The sequence below is a fragment of the Nannospalax galili genome, unplaced genomic scaffold (assembly GCF_000622305.1).
Source record: "Nannospalax galili isolate Female #2095 unplaced genomic scaffold, S.galili_v1.0 scaffold513, whole genome shotgun sequence".
Lineage (NCBI taxonomy): Eukaryota > Metazoa > Chordata > Mammalia > Rodentia > Spalacidae > Nannospalax > Nannospalax galili.
Genome location: NW_008334861.1, coordinates 1,913,210 through 1,937,711, shown reverse-complemented (window position 1 = coordinate 1,937,711; position 24,502 = coordinate 1,913,210). Strand labels below are relative to the sequence as shown.

The window sequence follows — 24,502 nt, the reverse complement described above, 5'->3', positions numbered from 1 at the left end:
TCTTGGCAACCTGAAGTTACAACTTGGAGCAAATGGCGTTGAAAGCTTGTTTCATGGTGTTGGGTCCAGTGTAGCACAATGCTGCTAGCTCTGCTTCTACTCCCATTCTCCAGTGCATTCATGTCACAGTCAGACTGAACTGATCATCATTCTGTGTCTTTGTGTATTTTGTATTCTCTGCCTGAGGTGTAAAGACCTACTCATTCTTCCAGACCAAAACGTTACTTTAGAAAGCTTGTGTAGAATCATCTAGAGACATTTCGTTTTCCTGTGAGTGGGTTGTCCTGACGTTAAATAATTTAGTTGTATTAAAATTACTCATCTGCCTCCTTACTAGACTTTGAATATCATGAAGATGTTGGCTTCTACATCTTTGCACAGCACCCAAGTCAGAATAAAAGCTGAAGAGATGTTGGCTAGATGGGGAGATAAGGAAGACAGACAAAATAAACTAACTGCCTTGGTAGGAATATTACTCAGAAATGATATCAACTTTATCACCCCTAAATGCTTTAAATAAGTTTATGTATGTATGTATAAATGAAGATTATCCCATATGTAAAAAGAACTAGCAAATGTAATCACAGAACTGATCCATTACTCATCAAAATCACAGAAAAGAGAAACAATAATGGAGGAAAAATGTATTTGATAGAACAGAATGCTGAATTAGAGAACTTTAGAACAGACTGTCACTACTTATTTAAACAGAATTTAGTCATTTTGGTAAAAAAAAATACTACAAAGTAAAAACGTGTCTCTATTTCCTCTGTGTCTTCTACCATTGGAAGTTTTGTTTGTTTTATTATTGTACTTTGTCTAGTTACATCTTACCCTTATAATATATAGACTTTTCTGTATCTTGATTTGTTCATTATGATCCAAGACTGTTTACTACAAGCCATAAAGAAATTGTTATGTCATCTGGCTTCTTATACCCCCTTCTCTACCAGCACTATTTTTCTCTCAAGCTTTAATACATATCCTGTTATGCAATCATAATTCATATAGGATATTTAATCATAGTTTTACATTGAAATGGGGTATCTTCTCATACCCATTTTTTTCCTTTTTTCTTAGTTACCTTGAGGCTGCCTTCTAGACGTTTCTTTAAGCTGTCACAGGAACCGTATTTCCTACTTTCTTGCATGTTCAAAATACCTCTTGATTGTATTGTGCTTGAATTACAGGGCTGTTGTTAAGTTTGTAGTTCATATCCTGTTTCTCAGAAGACTCTATAGGAATTAATTGCTGACACTGAATGTTGTTATCCAGAAACAAAGCCAGCTTGGAAATTTCTCATACCATAGGAAACACGGTTTTTATTTTGTATAAATGTATCTTTCATTTGTGAACTCCACTTTATACTACATTGCCTTAAAAATCTACAAATTAATGGACTTTTATGTTTGAGGGAAGCTTTCTGGAATCACTAATTTGTTCTGTTCTCTTCCTAGAAACACAGATTGTATATACTGAGCTTTCTGGGATCTTTTATATTTACCATTTCTTCTCTAATGAATTTTTTCAGTTTTTTATTGAACTTTGTACATTTCATACAACAGTTCTTAATATCCTGTCAAGCATTTGTACTCAGATGTCCTTCGGTGCAAATTCATCCACTAGAGTCTAGTCAGCCTATCTAGAGGTTGTTGGTAAGGCATACTCTCCCTTACCCAGTAGCGATCAGTCTTCAATAGTTCCCAGAATAGGGCTGACCTGCCACCCATTTCCCTCAATCCACTCTCGTCCCTTGTCTGTGTTAGATGCCACCATTGCCTTAAGTTCATATGTGCAAGCTTCCAGTGGCCTGATTTTTAACTTTTTTTCATTTAATTTTTTTCAACCTTATCTCGCATGTCTGAACATTTTCAACAATTCCTATTCACCTTCATTTCTGTGATTACTGATATCTCTCTCTCTCTCTCTCTCTGTGCACGTGTGTATGTGTGTGTGTGTGTGTGTGTGTGTGTGTGTGTAGCCATGTGTATGCATGTTGTGTCCAGAGGTCCAGATGGGATACCTTCCACAAATTTTCCTCCACCTTACTTGTTGAGACAGAGTCTCTCACTGAACCAGGAGCTCACCAATCTGACTAGACTGACTGGCCAGTGAGCTCTCAGGATCCTCTTTCTTCACCTCCTCAGTGCAGAGATCATAGGCACTTGCTTTCACACCTGGTTTTTTACATCAGTTCTGTGGGTGGAACTCAGGTTCTCATGATTTATGTGTCAATCAGTTTACTAACTGTTGATCTCCCCAGCCCTATTCTGTCTTACATTTATTTCAGGATGTTTTAGGAGTTATTTTTCATGTATATATTTCATACATCTATTTTCTTTCATGTTTCTATTGTGCATTCTCCAACAATCTTTATTGTTCACTTTCTTACCTCTTGCAATGTATTTTACATCAGTTATTGCTTGAAATTACAAGAGAGCGATTTTTTTATATATTATATATGGAAACATCCTTTTAGGAAGAGACTGAAAGACTGAATAGGATGGGGTGAGAACTTGAAAGTTTTTTACAGACTTCATAATTTTAGCATTATTTGCTGTCTGTATAAACTCTCAACGGTACTATTTCCTGTAATGACTCGACTTCTAACTAGCAAGAAATTTCCCTTGCTTACTGGAGAGCACTAGATATATGGTGTGTGTGTGTGTGTGTGTGTGTGTGTATGTGTATGTGTGTCCCCATATGCTCACATGGGCATATTTGGAGCTATACCCTTAATTTTTCAGTCTTGCCAATATGTAATCGTAAAATAGAATTCCAGGACGTTCTGACTGTCGATCTAAAACTGAATCTTTAAAGGCAGGGACCATTTGTTTCTCCTCTCAGGGCATAGGAATCGCCTTTTGACATTCCATTCTTGACCTGAACATGAGAGAACCAGATATTCTTAGTGTCTTCAATACCCTGATTGGATTTTCATTGAATTTACAAGCCCTTACCTTTCAGTTTTAATGTCATAAAATAATTCCAGTTTCACCACAGATAAAGTTTTAGACCTAGCGATTGTGCCTCTGTGGTAGAGTGCTTGCCTTGAACATCAAGGTCCTTCTAAGTTGGAAGATCATCACTACAAAAAGAAAAATAAACAATGAAACAAAATAATCAATAGGTTTTGTTTCTATCTCTCATTTGTTTCCTTGTTTTGCAGGTTCTAAGGAAGAGAACAGAGATGCCCCAAGTCTAATAGAGTAAACACAAAACATTCTAAAATATATTATTAAATATTTTAAGATAAATTAGCCTCAATAATGATATAGTATGAGTTTACTAAAGACAAATTATGACAAACTGGCCTCATGAGTTTTAATAAAAGTTTAATGAACTGGTAGAACAGGAAATATAGATTTTATCAAGACATTTGATTAAATTTTATTATGCTCCATGATGAATAGAAAGCACTTAAAGTAGAACAATTAGGCTGATATAATTGGCTGGCCAATTGAAGTCAAATAGGATTCATTTATGGACTACATTGCCTCAACTGAACCGAGGCTTCTGAGGATAACTAACTCATAGCACTTCCTTAACTCTATCCTCTCAATGACTCAGATGAAGAAACATAAAGTAGAAGATTCAAATTCATAAATCAGCAGTAAATAATGTTTGTTAGGAGATGATTAATTTATGAATTAAGAATCAGAAAAAAATTATGAATTTTGAAACGACAGACATTAAGAAACTACCCCTTGACAGAGCAAATATAAATTTTTACATACAATTATAAGGATTATTTCTAGCACATGAAAGCTTAGCTTAACAAAAATTTGGTTTGGTTCTGAGTTTAAGAATCACCTATAATTCACAGACACACATACATTCACACATACACACACACACACATACACACATATACATATATGTTCCTTTTACCTTCCTGATAGGCAATATAAATGTCTTTATATACGTGTATGTGTGTATATATAAATATGTTTGTATATATATATATATATTCCTTTTACTTTCCTTATAAGCAATGTGGAAGCCATCATATATATAATATATTATGTATATATATGTGTGCTTATTTGTATACTATATCTTTATATCATAGCTTATACAGTTTAAATATATAATATATAGCATATCTCTCATTAATATATATATAACATATCTCTCTTTAAATCCATTAAAATGGATTTTTCTTGCCTACCATCTCAGTGAGAGACTCTGTCTCCAAAAGTAAGGTGGGGGGGTGGAAAGAAAGCTCAGTGGTTAAGAGCACTGGCTGCTCTTGCTGAGGAGCTGGGTTCAGTTACCAGCACCCATATGGTAGCTAACAACTATCCACAACTCCAGTTCCAGGGGATCCTATGCCCTTTTCAGGCCTCCTCAGGCATTGCATGCATGTAGTATACTTATGTACATGCAGGCAAAACAATCATATGCACAAAATAATAAATAAAGTGGAGACCAATAAAGAAAGACACTAAGATTGACCTCTGGCCTCCATATGAAGAACCATAAATATTGAGTCAAGGGTGTTCAAATGAGGAAGAAAGCATGCTTGGTTTGTAGGGATCAGACAAGCCCACAGAAAGAAGATAAAAATGCAAATAGAAGGGCAACTTCCTGCAAGAATGGAAGTTATCTAGAGTATACATGTGTATTAACCCTGTCCAAATCACAGCCTAAAAGGAAAGATAGAAGAGATTCGAAAACTATCAGTGTTTTTAGAAGAATGAAGAAGGCCAGCAAACTGAGGTTAATTAGTTATTTTTCTCCTTCTGGGATAAAACACCATGACGGAGTCAATTTATAAAGGAAGAGTTTATTTGAGCTTACAGTTCCAGTGAGATTAGAGTCCATCATTGGGGTGAGACTTGGCAGTAGAAGCAGCTGGAACAGAAAGCTGAGAGGTCATATCTCCAAGCACTCGCAGGAAGCAGAGAGAGGAAGTTGGAAGTGCGGCAAGGCTATGAACTCTTAAACCTGTCCCCAGTGATGTACTTCCTCCAGCTAGGCCATACTTCTTAAAGGTTCCATGACCCTCACCAAATAGTGCCACCAACTGACCAAATGTTCAAATATGTGAGCCTATCAGAGGTATTTCTCATCCGAGCCATCACATGAGAAATGTGATGGTTTCTACATTCACCATAAGGAAGGTAAAAGAAATACGATTTAAATTAGTGAGCTGGCGAGGTGGCTCAGCTGTTAAGAGCGTGTACTGTTGTTCCAGAGAACTCAAGTTCAGTTCACAGCACAACTACCTTTAACTCCAGCTCCAGGAGATCTGACACCCTCTTCTGTCCACCAAGGACACAGCATGCATGTGCACAGGCACAAATTGAGACATAACCATTAATTCCCAGCACTCACATGGTGGCTACCAACTGTCCGTAACTCCAGCTCCAGGGGAATCTGACACCTTCTGACCTCTGCAGGCATTGTACAACACAGATGCACTTACACACATGCGGGCAATACACTCATACACATAAAAATAAATAAATAAAAAACATTTAAATCCTGATTGACTTGACATGCTGCATATTATTAGTTATAAACATTTATCAATTTAAAAAGATTGAACTTCTGCATTCTTAACATAAATCTGTGAGATATATAAATAGCAGGTAATCTCCAGAATATTTTTCACCTCACAAAAACTATAATTTTCCACTCATTAAATATCAACTTTGTATTCCAGTCCTGACTCTGGTAAGCTCTACTCAGTTTTGTGTGTCTATGAATGTGCTGCTCTGGGGACTTCTTAGGAGTGGAATAATATATTATTTACCCTTTGTGACTGGCATATTCATTGAACATAATGTCTTCAAAATTCACACGTGTTGAAGCACGTGTCCAAGTTTCCTTTTAAGGCTGAATACTACTACTTTGAATGGATGTACCATATTTTGTTTATGGATTCTTTTGGTGGAAAGAATTTGGCTTTTGATAATGGTGCTGCTATGAACATGAATATACAAATACTTCTGTTTTAAATTTGGCGTAACACAGTCCAGAAGTGGAACTGCTGGATTATATGGTATTGTTTGTAATATTTTAAGAAAGCACTATGTCATTTTCTATATCAATCCTACCACTATACATTCCAAACAACGCACAACAGTTCCAGTTTTCTCACATCCTTGCCAAAATCTTTTATTTTCTATGTTCTTATAGTAGCGATCTCAATGTATACATCTCATTGTGACAGATTTCATTTTACTAATAATTAGTGTTGTTAAATATCTTTTCATGGGTCTATTGGGTATCTGTATATATTATTTTTGATGGGGAAATGCCTTTTCAAGTCCTTTGACTGCTTTTCATTAGATCTATTTTGATTGTTGGTAATAATTTTGTTCATTTTTTAAAATCCCATATACTATATATATTATTGCTTTGCCCCACTTCTGAAAACTGAAGTCTGGTATTTATAGATGGTTTACACAGAGGTACTGGACTACTTAAGCACATATTCAGAGAGGGTTTCAAGTACATTTAGAGTCCAGGCTACTTATCTAACTAGCGCCATCCGAGGAAGACTCTTGAGTTATATATGAATTTGATTATGAAAGTTTTCATTGCCTCATCCCCAAACCCACATGAAATGACTTTTTAGAACAAAAGGTATTTTATTATGGTATCAGGCTGCATGAAAAATTTAGAAGAGTATATTTTTTTTTCAGCAAACATCCATCCTGTTCTGTAAGCCAAGTACTTGGCTAGGGATGGAGGAATGGAAGAACAATGGGGTCATCTCAAATGAGTCTACCCTGTAGCTATCAAATTCTTGAGCAAGAATTGGAGCACTAGATGTGAAAATGGAAACATATTAAGCATTAATTTCTCACTCTTGCTGCTGCCTTCTCTGTACTATGACTTTCATTTCCTTCTTTGACAATGCAGGTAGAAATAGAGCGATGATTAAAATATGTCATGCAGGCCAGGCGTGGTGGCACACGCCTTTAATCCTAGCACTTGGGAGGCAGAGGCAGTAAAATCTCTGTGAAATTGAGGCCAGCCTGGTCTACATAGTGAGTTCCAGGCCAGCTGGAGCTGCAGAGAGACCCTGTCTCAAAAGGACAAAGAAAAATAAAAAATATGTAATGTTGTAAATGGTGAGAGAAATTAAACGGTAATTTTACTTTATTACTTAAACATTTATGACTAAATCAGCTACTGCTTCCTTTCATCTGGAGAACATAAAGTACCTGTAGAGACAAAGTAAGTGTTTATGGCCCCAAATGATTGTTTCAAAGACCAATTTATAAGATGATTAAATAAAATAGCACGTAATAGGTTCTAGCAAAGTCAGGGTAATTTTTTTTTCCTGTTTCTCTTTTTCTTTCTTTTTTTGATCTAACCATGAAAAAAGAAATTACCAAGCAAGTTAATAAGCAGGCAAACAAGTAAAGCACTATTTTATTTAATAGCAAAAGCATTTAGCAGCAGGACTCTAGTCACAGAATGACTTTGCTAATTATAAATGAGTCTCATGTAGTATTTAAACCATTTACAAGTTTCTTAGAAGGTTTTGAATTCTGTCCCCCCTTCCAATTGTAGCAATGCGACTGCAATCCTGAAACAAAAAATACTGTTCTTACAATGTCTTATTAGTCAGACTGCTTATTTACTTTAATCAACACCTCCTTATCTTTCATACTCCCCCTTCCTGACCACAAACACTGACGTCACCATAGGCAGGCAGAGCAGAAACGCATGGCATAAAAAAGGCTTTGCAAGATTCGGTCTCTGTTATCTGAACATCTTCATTTCCTGCAACTCTTTGCCATGTACACTGTGATCCAGCCACAACAAACTCCTTGCCATCCCTCAACAGTACCCTGAACCTGTGCACTGGCCTTGGCTGCATTCTTATCTAATGACTCCCAGTCAGGTTTTATGACCCAGATAAGAAACCTCATTGCCTTCTCTGAGCTACTTTTCCTACAACTGAAGATACTTTGTCCTCCATTGAATCCTCATAGCACTTTACTCAAGAGTTAGAACACCAATCATACACATGACAGTCCTATGTTCAAATGGTTCTCTTGAACACTGGACTGTGAGCACCTAGAAGAAAGGGAGCGAAGCTAACATGTTTATTATGTTTGTGTGAGAAGAGGAGAGGGAGAGGGAGAGGGAGAGAGAGAGAGAGAGAGAGAGAGAGAGAGAGAGAGAGAGAGAGAGGCTGTTTTTGAAATAATTTACCCTGGAAGAAAGGAAATCAGTATCACAGCAAGCTCTCAACTGTCTCTGCTTTTGCTGTGTCAGAAGAGGTGACTCATTCATCTCTGTGGGAACTCTAGGTCCTGTCGGCAGTCTGGCAAGAGTGGAAAATGTTTGAATGCCCCTGAGTTTGCTGAGCACATTTATGGTGCATGAAGGGTGGCATGCTGTTGCAATGATGCATGTAATCGTGCCATAATATTTATTATGTCTTTAATACAAAATGACTTTGCAGATTCACCAAGCTCTGTTCTTCACAGGAGATGCGCCCCTTGATGGTTGCAGCCTCTTGGAGATCATTTTCCCTTGGGGAACCAAACAATGTCTTATATAGAAAACAGCACAATGCATCTCTGGACAAAAGTCAGGAGACAATATTGGCAGTATGTGCTCTGAGGCTGACTTATCTATCAAATGGGAATAAATAATCTTACCTATGTCATAGGGTTACTGTGCAAGATAAAAATCACATGGTCTGTAAGACCTCACACGTGATGAGCATTTCATCATTTCCTAGTGATTCCCACTGCCAGTCTCCTCTCTGATCTTCTCAACAATCTGTCAATTTTTATCTTTCTTTTATAGATGAAGAAACTGAAGCTCACAAAGGAAAAGTGATTTATCCAAAGCCACATGGCTAGAAAACGAATGTTCTAGTTTCATCTCTGTTGCTGTGATTAAACACTCTGACCAAAAACAACGTAGAGGAGGAATGGGCATATTTAACTTTATAGGTTACAGTCGAAGTCAGGGCAGGAACTCAAAAGGAAGCTGAATCAGAAACCAAGGAAGGAAACTCCTTGCTGCCTCAGTCTTTGGCTCACTCACAGGGTCATCATGCTTAGCTAGCTTTTTTGTACAGCCCAAGCTTGGCACCACCTATAGTAGGCTGGGCCCTCCTATATCAATTATCAATCAACACAACCCCCCACAAACATTCCCACAACCCAATCTAATCTGGGAAATCCCTCAATTGAGAACCCCCTTATCAGGTCACATTTGAAGGTAACCAGGACAGCTAAGATAATGCAAGTTTTCTATATTCTGTTTATCATCCCTAGGCCAGGTGTGGTGGTGCATACCTTTAATCCTAGTACTTGTGAGGCAGAGGCAGGCAGATCTCTGTGAGATACAAGTCAACCTGATCTGCATGTTCCATGAGAGCTGGGGCTGCAGGGAACCCCCCCCCAAAAAAAAACATATAAACATGGCTACTTAGTGAGTTCCTTAACTTCCCTCATGGCTGTTCCTCCTTATAGTCTGAAGGCACCCTATGCAGTGAATTAATCTGTTCTCCTCTTCCCCTCTTTTTCCTGGTTCTAGAAGAAAACACCAGCAGCCCCAACAAAGAAAACAAGCACCACCTTCAACATCGTGGGAACTACCTATCCTATCAACCTGGCCAAGGACACTGAGTTCTCCACCATCTCGAAGGGCGCTGCTCCCAGTGCCTCTTCAACTCCGACCATCATTGCTTCACCCAAGGCTACCTATGTGCAGGACAGTCCTGCTGAGACCAAGACCTATAACAGTGTCAGCAAGGTTGACAAAATTTCCCGCATCATCTTTCCTGTCCTCTTTGCCATATTCAATCTGGTCTATTGGGCCACATATGTGAACCGAGAATCGGCTATCAAGGGCATGATCCGCAAACAGTAGATAGTAGCGATGGTACAGCAACCAGAGCACTGTATACCCCATGATGCATCCAAGCACCCAAACCCCAGGGCTTCCCTTCATGTGTTTCAGAATTCTTATTTTTAACCCTATTCCCAGTTGTGACTCTCAGTTCATATTTCTGGACCCTAATGAAAATGTAACAACAGAAAAATTACTTGCCCCTTGACCATTGCTTAGTATATCCCAGTCAGAGCCAAACACTGCCATTTGTGCAGTTGCTCATCTTAGTCTGCCAGTCGTCCCCCGCTGAAGGCATTGCATGTGTTAATTGCACTCTGCCTACTGCAGAAAGAACTGGATACTTCTCTTCCTATAGTGGAAGCCTTGGCTATGTGCAGTTCTGGTTGGAGAAATCCAGGATCATTATTGACTGGGCCACACTGAATGAATCTGACTCACTATGGAGTCAGGATAGGCTATCCCATATGATCCTATCTGCTGTCTCCCACACCCACAGCAGGGTCTACTATGTATACAAACTGGTAGAAAAGGCAGAAGCCAGTGCAAACTTCTGAAATGACCTCTAAACTCTTTCCTTGGAGGTTAGTGGGGACAATTGAGGCTCAATTCTGTCAATCATGTAGGATCAAAACAAATAGAACTAGCCGGGTCATCCTTGTATCATGACAGCTGGCACTCTCCTAGTTCCAGGCCCTCAGGAATGTAGCATCTCAATACATCTGTCCTTCAGAAAACTCCTCTTCAGTTAAAATCTTTAAGCCCCTTATTGCCATCTGGGCACTGCTTAGTTGGAATTCATTGCTGCCTGCAAATTCTTCTGGAAAAAAATAGATCAGATAATGTTTAGTTAAATTAAAAAGGTGCAAAGAGACACAAGATGATCTAAGTCAAATGCCTACACAGATCTTTCTCAAAGATTGGAAAAAAAAAACAACCTCACCTTTGTGCCAAGGCAACTAGACAAGCAGCCCGAGATCAGTTAAGAGCTGAAATCGGCCAGGCTGATCTCAGTTCCAGGCCAGCTGGGGCTACTGGGAAACCCTGCCTCAAAAAAGACAAAACAAAACAAAACAAAACAAACAAAAGCAACAAAAAAAACAGAGCTGAAATCTCTGGCTGGCAAAAGTCAAACCTTTCCTTCTGTATTGTCCATACTGTACCCCTTTCTCCAGGCCCAGGCACTTTGCTCCCACCATGTAAAGGACCTTTTATCCACTGTGGATGCCAGTTCTTAGGAGAGGTGAATTACAGATTCATACAAATATCTCTACTCATTTTTGAATCAGTTAAATCATTAACTTCATGACCAATTTTATGATGTATTATTTAGAGGCCATTTGATCTTGTTTGTCTTTAAATGTGAGTAAAAGGAACAGGAACAAACACCCAATTTTTATAAGGCACATAGGCTGAGATCCAAAAGTTTGAATAATTTGTCTCGGCTTCTTAGAAGTGTCTTTACTAAAGAGCTATCCTGTACCCCTTTCCAAAGGTTGTAATGAAGAAAAGACCAAGATGTCACAGTCACTTTAACCTTACAGTCAGCACAATCTCAGAAGGCCTGTGTCATGAAGACAGTTTGAACACTAAAAAGTCTTTAGAGAGTTAACAACGTTAACATTGGATCTGAATAACTCAACTAGTGCAGAGCATCTTACAAGTCCAAGGTAAAAGCACAGATAGCACTACAAGTGGAATCTCCCTGCCCAGCCACTGAGCGAAGCTCCCAAGGGGTGTGTCATTAGCTGCTGGTTGCCTTTTCACCCATCTTTTCCTCTCCCATGCTTCCTTGCCATTGCTGGGATAATGCATGCCAGTCCCATTATTCCTAAGACTGTGTCTGTAGGTAAATTAATGACTAGAAGATTGTCGTCTTGTGGATTATGTGGGGATGGGGGTGGGGTGGGTGGGGCTGTTAATGACCGTCTTAAGGGATTATAGAATGGAAGCCTGACCTTTGCCTCTCTGTAGAAATTGTGTTTTCAAATGCTTTGGTGCAATGTTTAGTGGCTGTTTATTAAACCCTTTCTGAATTGTACTTGTGCTGGAATACTTTTATTGGTCACTATTAGCCTAACATAGACAGTAAGTAATATATTCTTGACTTCCAACTCCAGTCTGGTACAACCCTAACTTTCCACTTCTTAACACCATTAGAATATACTTGGAAAAGATGTCTCCATAGCAAGAGATCTGTTAACATCTTGTGTAAAAATCCAGCTTTGATCGACTCAAGAGGTATCCTTTCCCAATATGAAAGAGAAGGGAACAGCTGTATTGCTTCCTCTGTATTTTCACTGTAAGTCTAGAAGTTTTACCCTCTCCGTTGGTTATTTCCACTCAACAATCAGTTCTCTTAGGCAATAATTTTCAGGAGAAATGATAGCATATCTGGTTGGTTGAATCATGTGTTAGGAAATGCACAACAATTTTTTTGCAGAGCTATGAGAAATCTAAGAAATAATTTCAAGAGATGTACCTAGCTTCTAACAGATGGGAAATTTACTTGAAAGAGCATTGCACTTAACAAAGAAATCTTTATTGTCCAAAATAAAAGGAAGGACTTGGAACATTTGGCCTCTGATACACATTGCAACCCTATGTGATAGATGGCCTTACTGGTGCTTAAGTAAGCCCTTGATCTGGGACCAGGCAGCTCAGTCACATGCCATGATGGTATGGCAAGGCACAGGAAGCAGGCATTTTTATAAAATTTCCCCTAACAAAATTTAAGTCATGTTTCCTCAAGAACCTCCTGAAATCTCATTGACCTGGAAAACCTTACTTAGTCTTAAGGAGAAATCACCAGCTGTTGCCATCAACACTTCTGTTGCTGGGAGCAGTAACTCTAGGTTTCATGATTATATGGTATAAAGACCCTGTGTGTGTATGTGTAGAAAGAGAAGAGTCAAGGAGAGGAAGAAGTAGAAGAGGCGAAGAGAGGAGAGGGAGGACAAAGAGAAGTAAAGGAGGAGGAGGAGAAAGAAGGAGGAAGAAGATTAGGAGAAAGAGGAGATCTGAAGTAGATAATGGAGGTACAGGGCTTAAGGTACCTCCTAGCATACCATAGGTACACAATAAATGTTCACTGAATAACCAATGCGAAGATAGATAAGAACTATGTTGAGGAGGTCTTCTTCCTAGTGCAGTGGAGAGAGGATTAACCAAACCATTATCAGTAGATGCTAATGGAAACAAATAAATATAATGTGCAGCCTTCTGAAGCAACTCTGAGAACATTCCGGTACTAATAAATGTGCTCTGTTGTAAGTCATTTTAAATAGTTTTTTCCTAATTAAATAATTGTTTCTGTGTGCTTTTGTGTCTGGGGGCTTAAGATCCATTAGTTCCTCTCACTAGAGTCCTGCAGGCAGAATAGGAGAGCACGAGTGAGCTCTAGACCCCTCTGACAGCCTCAGACACACATGCTGACTAATCTAAGATTCATCCATGTAATGTCCTTCAGATGACAGACTTCGGAAGGAGATACTCTAGAACTCAGACTCCATGGTCAAGCAGGATATTGAATGAATGGAAATGGTATGGGCGGGTGCAATTTGGAGAAGTTCTCTCAGAAGGGTCCCAGAACTGGAGGCAGAGATCTCACCTCTTTAGCTTCAGCAGCTTCTAATTGAACAGGTTCCCTTTATCCAGAACATCAGCCATGTGACCATCTGCTAGAGTGAGGGTAAAAGTACCTGCCCTTGTTGGTGGGAAAGCTGCTTTCTCATATTTCTGCCTTTTATTTCCATTTAAGTTGTACAGGTTTAAAGCACAAAATATGATGTGGCAAGCATACACATAGTTAAATGATTGTCAAAGTCCAGCATGTGCATTTGAGTTTGGGAGTTTTGTTTCTTTGTTTGAACTTTGTTTTATTTACTTTTCCAATGCTGTGATAAAATACTCTAACAAAAGCAACCTCAGAAAGAAAGGTTTTATTTTAGCTCGCAGTTCAATGTACGTCATGGCATGTAAGTCATAGTAGCAGGAACTTGAAGCAGCAGATCACATTATATCCATAGTCAGGAAGGACAGAGCAATGTATGCATGCCTGCTACTCATTCTTAGCCAGGGAATGATTATCCCCACAGTGGGCACCTCAGTTAAGCTAAGGAAGACCACCACACTAATGCCTAGTGGCCCATCTCCCAGCTCATCCTAGATTCTGTTTAAGTTGACAATCAATACTAAACATCATAGCTCTGTTCTTTTATTTCTCTTTGTCTGGCTTATTATATTTAATATAATGCTGTCCAAGCATACACCTCATGCGACCAATTGTAGAAGTAACCTGGATTTGATCTATTTTCCTTGTGCTTCATATCCAATAATCTGATGTCATGGACCATGGACGAAGCAGCTGGAAAAATGGGTACCTAAATTTTAGCCAGGGTTAAATCCCATCATAGTTTCTAAGTAATGTTGAACATGTCCTTCCTCTAAGTTGTTTTCCCCTCAAAAATCTTACCTCAAGAGAGAACAGAAGTCCTTGGAAGGAACCTGGTAGACTCATTAACCAGTACACAGACCTGCTGAAATCTGCACATACCACTTCTCTCTTTTCTTCTATCATAGATGAAAGGTAAGCTCTCTTTGGCCTAAGGTCAGCCCCTCCTTTCTTCTTTATTCCTACTCCTCTCTCCTCAAAGAATTCCAATTTTGTTATCTGTCCTCAGGGAAGCTGCTCTCCTGAGGCACCGCTGCCCTCCTTACTGAAACCTATAGACATTTCCCACTGATCTTTGACCTGTCAGCAGCATTTGACACTCTTTACAACTACTTTATCCTTGAAACTTACTCTGGCTTCCATGACACTACACTTAACTGATATCCACCTGTTTCTTATATGTTTTTTTTTCCTATTCAGCTTTTCCCTTTCCTTTTAAGTCTGGGGTTCCCTATCATAGTCTTATTTCCCTCTTCACACTCTTCCTGACTGATCTAATATTTCCTGAAGGCTTTCTTTACCACACATTCCTTATCGCTTGTTGTGTAACCAACCTCCCCAAGTAAAACAACTCATTTTTATCTCACACATAGGTCAAGATATTCTAGAGCGAACAGCAGGAATGGCTTGTCTCTGTTTTACGATTTCTAGAATCACAAGTAGGGTGATTCAAAAAATACAGGATGGCTTTATTAACTAGAACATTTGTGGTAGAAAGACCATTTCCTTGAAAATGCCTTAGTTGACAGGCAGCAAGATTTAGGCATGTTGGTTGCCAAATTTCATTTATGTTTAGAAGAGCAAAAGTTGGATTTTAAAACAAGATGACTAAGTGCCTGATGAAGGGGGTTGGGATCTTAAGTCACCTCCCTGGCAGATGAGCTTTGAAGGGTTAAGGACAAATTCATTTGGGGGCTTCTCACCTGCAAATCTTATGACTTTGCACAGCATGATGTCTAAGATCTGAAAGGGATTGTCTCCAAGAGGAAGCCTCTGGAGAACAAATGTCCCTAAAGGAAACTGGTGGAAGCTCTCTGATTTTTACTGACCTAGACTAGGAATCATATAGCATATCTAAGGCCAGCAAACAGAAGGGGCACAAAGACAAGGACATTAAAAGTGTGTATGAAGAACACCACACATCTTTTATGTTGATATTTGCCAAATTGATACCATTAATCTGTTTCTTTTCAAAAAATTTTTTATGGAGCTTCTGTACTTTTATGTAACAGTTCTTAATCAACTTTAGGCCCTGTATTAGTCACATTTCTGTTGTGGTGCTACAAGCACCATGACCAAGAGAGCTCATAAAAGGAAGAGTTTATTTAGCTTACAGTTCCAAAGGGGCAAGAGTCAGTCCATCATGGTGGGAAGAGATGGAGGCAGAGGTAGTTGGAGGAGGAGCAGAAGCTAAGCTCTCATATCTTCAAGCAGGCACAGGAAGCAAGAGAGAGGCTCGAGATCTGGCAAGGCTTAAGAACGCTCTAAGCTTGCCCCCAGTGACATGCTTCCTCCAGCATTGCCACACTTTCTAAGACCTTCCAAAACAGCGCCACCAACTGGGGACAAAAATGTCCAAATACTTGGAGCCTCTGGGGACATTCTCATTCAAACCACCACAGGCTGCATGCCCCATCCATGTTCCTCCCCATCCCCCCACTGAACCTCATGTATTCCACCATACGCATTAAGTCCCATCCAGTCAAGCATTTGTACCCAGATGTCCTTCAGTGTAAATTCGTCCACTGGAGTCCAGTCAGCCTATCTAGAGATCATATGTAAGGCATACTGTCCATCTCCCAGTAGCAATAAGTCTCCAATAGTTCTCAGTCTGGGGCCAACCCGCCAGCCATTTCTCTCTTCCCCTTTGGACCCTTGTTTGAGTTGAAATGGGTCCTGTGCTTGATGGCACCATTGCCACAAGTTCACATGTGCAAGCTTCCAGTGGCCTGAGAGCCTCTGCTTCCATGTGTTCATGAACTAGCTCTGGATCTTAGAATCTTTCCCACCCTCTCTTCCACAATGGTCCCAGAGCCATGGGCAGGTAAGGTTCAATATAGGAGTCCCATAAAAGAATACACATTCTGCAGTCTCTTATTCTTTAAAACTTGGCCAGTCGTGGCCTTCTGTGTGCATCACACTCTGTTGTTGAAGGAAGCTTCAGTGGTGAGAGTTGAGGGATGCACTAGTTTTCTCTCTACCCCTTGTTCTGCTATGTTCCATGAGCCTTAGGTGTAGAGGTTCAACTGTAGTACTGAGCATCTCTCAGACGTATATTCTCTGTGTCTGACCAGTTGTGAAAATCTGCAGTGCCTTCCATCTGTTGTAAAAAGCAACTTCTTTGATGTGTGGAGTATGGTATGCTTGTCTGTAAATATAAGGATCCATATATAGCATATGGTAAGAAATTTCATTTGTCTAGACATATGACAGAGATAGGGTTTTCTCTAGGATCTATGTTCTCTCCTGCTATGTGTATTTGGCTAAGTTTACAGTGCCATTCATGAGTTCACTCCCATTGAGAAGGCTTTAAGTTCAATTAGATAGCTGTTGATCCCCCCCCAGATAACAATGCCACTACTGCACCAATAGAGGTAGTTTATCATGCCAGTTGTTATGGTTATTCGAGTGTTATATTAAGTGAAATAACACAAACGCAGAAAAGCAAGCATCACATGTTCTCCCTCATTTGCAGATTGTAGCACAGATCCTTTCTATGTGAGTATATATATTCCGATGTAACACCAGGAGTGAGGAAATTGGAAAGGATACAGGGAAGTAAAGGAAACTAAAGAACCTGAAAGGGGGAGAGTTGGAAACACATGTTACCAGGGGGGGGAGAGTGGGAAAGTGGGAGTGTTTGGCAGGAAGGAGAGGAGGGAGGGACATGCAAGGGGCCAAGGTGTGGTGTGGGGAGGACGTCAGGAGAGGAGGAATGGTGGGAGGTAGTTGTTATTGGAGGGAGGGTGGGGATAATGGGGGCACGGGGCTTGGGGAAGGAGGAGGGAGGCCGGATGGAAGGAGCAAGAGTAGAGGTGAATGAATGCTAGGGGCCTAGGAAACCCAGAAGGAAATGTGATGCCCCTGAAACCCCATGAGAAAAGCCCATATAGTCTCTAAATGTTAGTAAATATGTATACCTGGGAACTTCCTGGCAAGGAACACAGTGCCAGACAGAAAAGAGCTCCCTTTGAATGAGTGATGAGGGTGGTACAGGAAACTCCCAAAATAACACAGGCTATTGCCAAACCTCTTGGTTATCTCCCAGAACTGTAAGATAAGACCCTACTGCCAAAGACACGACATGCTTCAGATACAGTCTGGGAGCAATGGATCAGGAACTGACCTGGAAGCCTCCTACCTGAAGTTTAGCTCTCATAATGCTAGATGATAATATGCAAACTGTGAAGGGAGAAAAGCAACCGATGGTCTAACCCAGCCCTAAACCCTAATCTGTTCCTTTCAAACAAATTATTTTATGTGTTCAAAGCCCCCCCCCCCACTTCTTTCCTTGATCTTTATTAATTAATAAATGGATGATTGATTCAGAGCTCAGGCTAAAAACCTAGGAAGATATTTTGAGACTAGGTCTCACTATGTAGCCCTGCCTGATCTAGAAGTTGCTAGTAGTTGTATCTGCCTTGAATTCACAGATATCTGCCTTCTTCTGCCTCCTGAGTACTGAGATTAAAGGCATGCATGCACCAACATGCCAAGCCTAGGAAATATTCTTTTACCTTTGTCTTTCATCTTAATGCCTAGGACATTTGAAAGTCTTGTAATCAGCCTCCAACTTAAATTGTGCATTGTGCCCATTCCGTCCACTTCCAACATCAACATTCTGTTCTAAGCTTTCATCATAAAGTGTTACCGTGATCATTGCATATTTTTCTAAATCATAAATAATATGTCACTTGCCTTCAAAATGCCCTTTGATTGTATCCTGTTGCATCTAGAATAAAGTCCAAAATGTACCCGTGGCCTTAAAAGCCCTGTGTGGTATGGACCTGCTTACTGCTCAGCCTCCTCTTGCCACAATTGCACCAGCCATGTGAACCACATATTAAGGGTCTCGGTGACTTTATGCAGGGTGTTTGTTCAGTCTATAGCGGTCCTTCCATCCCTGCTTTTCCCTCAGTTCTCACGTTCCACATGTGACAATACATGTATTGTCATGCTGTGTGATTGTACTTCACTGTAAACCAATACTCACCATATATACTTCAAATTTTCCACTGTAAGGGAGAGTTGTCGAAGTATACCATAGAGTAAATCCAAGCTAAAGTCAAAACTCAAAATAGGGACTGTGTAGATGGCTCAGTGGGTAAAGTGCTCGCTGCACAACCATGAGGACCTGAGTCTGGATCCCCAACACTCACATAAAAGCCAGACATGGTGGTGAATGTCTGTAAGCCTAGCTGTAAGGGGTAGAGACTGGAAGATTCAAGGGATTTGACAGTTAGGCATTCTCCAGATTCAGTGAGAGACCTTGACTGGAAAAATAATGTGGAGAATGATAGAGCAAGACTCCTGAATTTGATTTCTGGTCTCTACATATACACATAGAATGAGTACACTAACAAGCACATGTGCATATACATGCATATGGAGCATACACACAACACATACACACACAAATGTACACACAACTCAAATTACTTACTGAATGCAGTAAATTCCTAGCTGGTCTTTAAAAGATGATACAAAATCCATCAAGCAAGTGTGAAAAGAACCTTGAAAATAGGATGTACAAAGCCCCAGATATGTGAGAGACCAAAGCCAGCTATGTGTCCAGCTTTATTTGTCAAAACTGTCCACGCTAAGTACACATTAGGAAGGCTGGTGAGTACAACGGCTGAGGAAAGGTGGTGTGAGAGACAAGCAGCCACTTGGCCACATGCCACCATCAGGCTGACTTGAGTTCCCATAAGTTTGGCTCATAAAGATGATAGCAACACAAATAAGATGCTTTGAGGAAAGCTACTTCGTAGGCCTGGAGATCGTTGTCTTCATTTCAAATCAGCCTCCTTCAGCATCGTGATATTAGAGTTTCCCATCCTTTAAGATTCTCTAGCCTTTCTGGGATAATGTAAAGTTCAAGTAAAGTGAACAAGAATAACATGAAAGCTATTCAGTTAACAGTATTCTGTGTTCTTGCTGCTGCTTAATCATAGTCTCAAGACGATCCTGAAAGCTACACCAGGCTAAAACTGCATTCTAGCAAATGAGATATCATGTTGGGTCTTCAAGCTGATTCTCCTTCCTAAAACACAGATGTATAATAGCTTCAGATCATACCAGTCTCCTTGCTGACTATTGATGGGAGAAGATCTGGAGAAATGTAATGAATGCTGATTAAAACTAGAGAGCTAATGAATTCATGGTTGAAATAGCATCAGCCAGTGAAATCAAATCTGTCACCGTATGTTCATATCAGAAATATTTACTACTGATTCTGAAGCTATCCAGTCCCTTCAAACCACAAACTGGTGTCCTATGAAGAGTTAAAACAAACGCTTCTAGGCTTCTATAGCAATAGTAGGTAAGTTGGAAATGGCATCTAATGCTGATGCACAGTGGATGCTTCAGATGGAAATCAGTTGGTCATGGTCACAATACAATTCCATTCACGAGGGTTGGAGAGATCGCTCAGAGATTAAGAACAATGGTTGTTCTTGGAGAGGACATGGGTTCAGTTCCCAGCACCCACATAATGGCTAACAATCATCCACAACTCTGGTTCCAGGGGATCCGATGCCCTCTTCTGATCTCCATGGGCACTGGACAACATGGGAGCACTTTTACACATGCAGATAATAACTGATACACATAAAAATAAAAGTAATACATAAAATAAAGTTTAAAAATTCCACCTAAGAATTCACATTGATACACACACACACACACACACACACACACACACACACACACAGCAGAGGTAGAGCCTTGGGAAGCTTATCATTTCCTTTTGTAAGTACTATTATGTGACCACTGAAGCGTTTTTTTAGTGTGTATCATGATTTATCTGTATGTTTGATGTGTGTATGTATGATGAGTGTGCATGTTTGTGTGTGAGAGGAGGCATGAGTATACCATAGTGCATATGTGGCGGTCAGAAGGCCACATCAGACGCTAATCGTCACCTTGTCCTTGAGACATTGCTCATTGTTGCTTTTTTACTGCTGTATATGTCAGGCAAGCTGGCCAGTGAGCTTCCAGAGACTCTCTTGTCCCTGCCACCCATGTACCAGCTTTTATGTGGGCTTTGGGGATCTGAATTCACATCATCAGGCTTTCACAGCCAGCATTTTACCCAGATATGTGACCTGGGATAAATCATTTACCGCTAGGTAATATAAATATAGTACGAAAATGCTTCTGAAGATGGCCAAAAGGATTACGTGAGCTATGACACACGGAAGGTTACTGGAATCTTTCATTGCTTCTGCACATACAGGAAACAATTTGTCTAATCTCAACATTGTCCCCAACTTAGAAAAAGCACCCTCCATCTCTAGGTCTCAAATATTCACCTGTATAAATAGGAGCTTGAGCCACATGACCTTTAAGGACTCCACTGGGCCTGATAGTGCAATAGTAGTGCCAAGTTTATCGGAGCTGAAGTCAATTGCATTTGAGCCCAAGGCAGTCTGGAATCGTTTTTATTGTTTGTATAAAGGAAATCTGAAGTGTGCATTTTGGGTACAAACAGCAGCAAAGCAGGTATTGGGAGGAGGAAAAGCTAATGTTCCCAAAGTCCCAGAGTCCCAATGCCTGGCAGGGTAAATACTGACTGCCATGCTTGTGTTTATCCCTTGAGCTGTAATCATATCTGAGCAAAGTATAAGGTATTATCACAATTCTCAACACAATTATATGCTTCCCAATATGAGTTAGTAATTTATGGCTTTCTTTATTTTGATTTTTTAAAAATCATCTTGGTTGTTCCCTGGGAATGAAATCTCTTCCTGGGGAAAAAGTCTACATTCAGGGGAGCAGGGCCACTAATGCATTAACAACCTGACATGTAGTAGGTACTTAAGTCTCCTTTTTACTCCTGCGTTAATCTCGTCACATCTAGAAACACCAGTATAGTATCTAGAAGATAGCAGAGGCTGGACTAGAGAAATGCATCAGCAGTTAACAGTACTGGCTGCTCTTGCAGAGGACCCAGGTTTGATTCCCACCACCCACATGATGGCTAAAAACCATGCATAACTCGAGTTCCAGGGGATACAACAGCTTCTTCTGACCTCTCAGGCTTTGTACAACCTGGGTGCACTTACATACATGCAGGCAACACACACACACACACACACACACACACACAAATATCTTAAGTAAACTATGTTAGAAGAAAGAAAAGACTAAGGAATGACTCTCAAGTAATAAAATATAGTTTTCCTAAGACCTTAGAATAATTTGGGAGAGAATGAAAGGATTACAGAGGAATATAGGGCCAAATTAAATAAAGAGCTATAAGGGATATAAAAACAAGATGCACACTGAAAGCCACCATCTACCTACTGTTTACTAGGTGCCAGTTGCTATGCTGAGTACTTAATAATTAATCTTTGGAGTGGGTGCCATTAGTATGATCATTTTAGAGATTGCAATCCTGAGGCCTGAGGAGGTCATGTGATACCTATAAAGCCTTATCAATTAGACAAAGTTATATCCCATTTATCTAGGATTTGAAGTTAGGAAAATCACTGGTGCCACTTGGGAGTTGATCCAACTCCATGAGGCAGATTAAGCAAGACTGTTAAGCCCAGAGAAGAGGGAGGCACTGCTGTTCCAGCATAAGTACAAGCCCGAGTGGTTCTGGCCTCTAGATGTTGTAGGGATTGAGGGCTGGTTAGAAGTAATGTTTGTGCATCCTTGACGACTGGGTTGAGGACTGGCTAGATGTAGTTCTTATGCATTGTCCTTGGCACACTTCTCTCTTAGTGATATGATAAGTTTCTCTGTTGGAGGACAGTCAGTCTCTGTTGTTATTAGTATAGTAAGCAGGAAGGGGTTCATTTATTCAGCAAGTATTTAAGGAAAGATTTTTTGGCATGAGGTCTGGCCCTGTGCCAAGTACTAGGGGTTCTACAGCAAAGTCAGGCATAGGATATACTCCAAGAAGGGCACAGTATATTGTAGAGAGTCAGGAAAATAGTCATGAGTATACTGAATATTCAGGACTGGGGTTCTATGACTGTGTGCTTTTTGCTAGATTGGGATACTTGGGGATTGCTTCCTTTAAAAACTAACATGATTAACATCTAGCTTGTGACATGGATGGTGAGAAAGAGGGGAATAATTCAGCAGAAGGAATGTTTCCCTATAAGGATTAAAGTTAAAGACACTGGAGAGATGGGTCAGGAGGAAGATTATTACATTAGGTTGGAGAGAGAGGCATAGAGAAGTCACATGTACAGGGCTTTGTTCTATAAGGGCAAGAGGAAGGACTATGGATGTTATCCTACAAGCAACTGAGATATACTAAAAAGATATTGGGCATGAGGGCAGAGGAGTGATGATGGCAGAGAACCAGCAAGTTTGTTTGTTTGGAAGATGATGCTCAGAGGTATAGATGGAGTTAGTCATAGGGTATGGTTGGTGGAGGTCTACCGAAGTGATTGGCTGTCAAGGCCTGGATCTCAGGGCTGAGGCCTGAACTCACCACGCTAATTCTTCAGTTTAGTAAGCATGGTTACAAAAAGCATTTGTCTTTCTTGAGTCTCTCTTCCCTCCACATCATATATACAGTCATGGAAGATACTACAGAGGGAATAGAGAACGCTGCCCTGGGAGAGCTTTAAGAGCAGTGCCAGCACTGGAGGGATGGGCCAGGAAGAAGCAGCTGGTAAAGAGGAGTGAGAATAGGTAGCAAGACCAGCACAACAGAGGTCAGCAGGAGGTGGTATTGTGGATGTAGAGTGAGGGAAGGAAGAGAGTTTTTCTAGGAAGATCCAGGACTGTGTAGTGCTGTCCACTACTGCTGCTGCGTTAAATATAAATCTTCAGATTAAATTAGAAAAGTTTTAGAGAAAAATCTCTTTGGGGTGACAGGAAAAGAAGCCAATAAGCAACGGAAAGAGACCAAATAGAAAAGACTCCTTCGAGACATTTTGTTGAAAAGAAAAGGGAACAGAGACAGTTGCAGTGAAGATGCAGATGTAAGTCAACGAGAGGCTGAGGTAGAATTGGAAATTAGTTTATTGTTATATGGGAGAACCAAATCACTTTATAGGATGGATAGAAGGAATTATTAGAAAGAGGGAGGAAAAAGGGAAGGAAGTGAGAGAGCAAAGATAGAAGGAAGAGGAGAGAGAAGGACAAAGGGAAGAAGTGATATAGAAAGTTCATAAACTAGGGCTACACAGGGCGAGGGAGGCAAGAATGGCTTCACACATAAATATCTTAAAAGTTTGGGGTCCAGAATCCTTTTTGGTGGTAGATAAAATTAATGCCGTCCTGAAATACATGTGCATCCTAATCAATAGAATCACCGAGTATATTGCTTTACATAGCAAAGGTGGATTAAAGCCATTAATTCATGTGACTTTAAAACAGGAAGATTATCCTGGATCATTTTACGGGGCCAATGTAGTCATAAGGGCTAGCCATTCTAAGTAAGAGATGGAGGCAGGAGGAAAAACAATGACTGCAACCTGAGCAGGACTCATCACACTGGTGGGGTTTCATTTATTTTTGTTTTCTTTTGTTTTGCTTTACTTTGTTCTATGATTAGGTCCTATTATAAAGCCGCGACCAGCGTCCAATACAGTATATAGCACAGGCTGGTTTCTATCTCAACATTTTATTGCCTCAGCCTTCAAAATACTGGGCTTGAAGGTAGAGAAAGAGGTACAGAGGTGAAAGGATGCAGGTAAATGTTAGAAGGTGAAAAGGGTAAGGAAACAGATTTTTCTGTAGAGCTTCCAGAATAAACACAGCCCAGTAAGGCTCATTTCAGACCCAAGGCCTCCAGAAACTTAAGACAATAAGTTTATGTTGTTTTAAATAACTACCTGTACAGTAATTTGTTAAAGTAGCCATAGGAAAGCAATACATTTCTTCTCACCTTTATTATTTTGCAGCACTTTAATCAGTGGAAAATAACCTAGGCTCCATTAACTGAACTTGAGGTTGGCTACCGGTTTGTTATTATGAGCAAATATTCAAAGACCCCAGAATATAAACCTTCCATTCAAATTCAGT

The 24,502-nt window shown here is 40.1% G+C and overlaps 1 protein-coding gene across 2 annotated transcripts in view; it reads left to right on the top strand.

The window, feature by feature from the left end:
* Gabra3 (gamma-aminobutyric acid type A receptor alpha3 subunit) overlaps window positions 1-11,878 on the top strand; it is a 225,990-nt gene extending 214,112 nt beyond the window's left edge. Inside the window, exon 10 of one of the 2 annotated variants that reach the window (XM_008829498.2) lies at window positions 9,523-11,878. In XM_008829498.2, the coding sequence (XP_008827720.1) occupies window positions 9,523-9,858 (336 nt within the window). In that variant the 3' untranslated portion in view covers window positions 9,859-11,878. The remainder of the gene's footprint in view (window positions 1-9,522) is intronic. The other variant, XM_029561816.1, reaches the window with a different exon arrangement.
* Window positions 11,879-24,502: the final 12,624 nt, after the last annotated feature.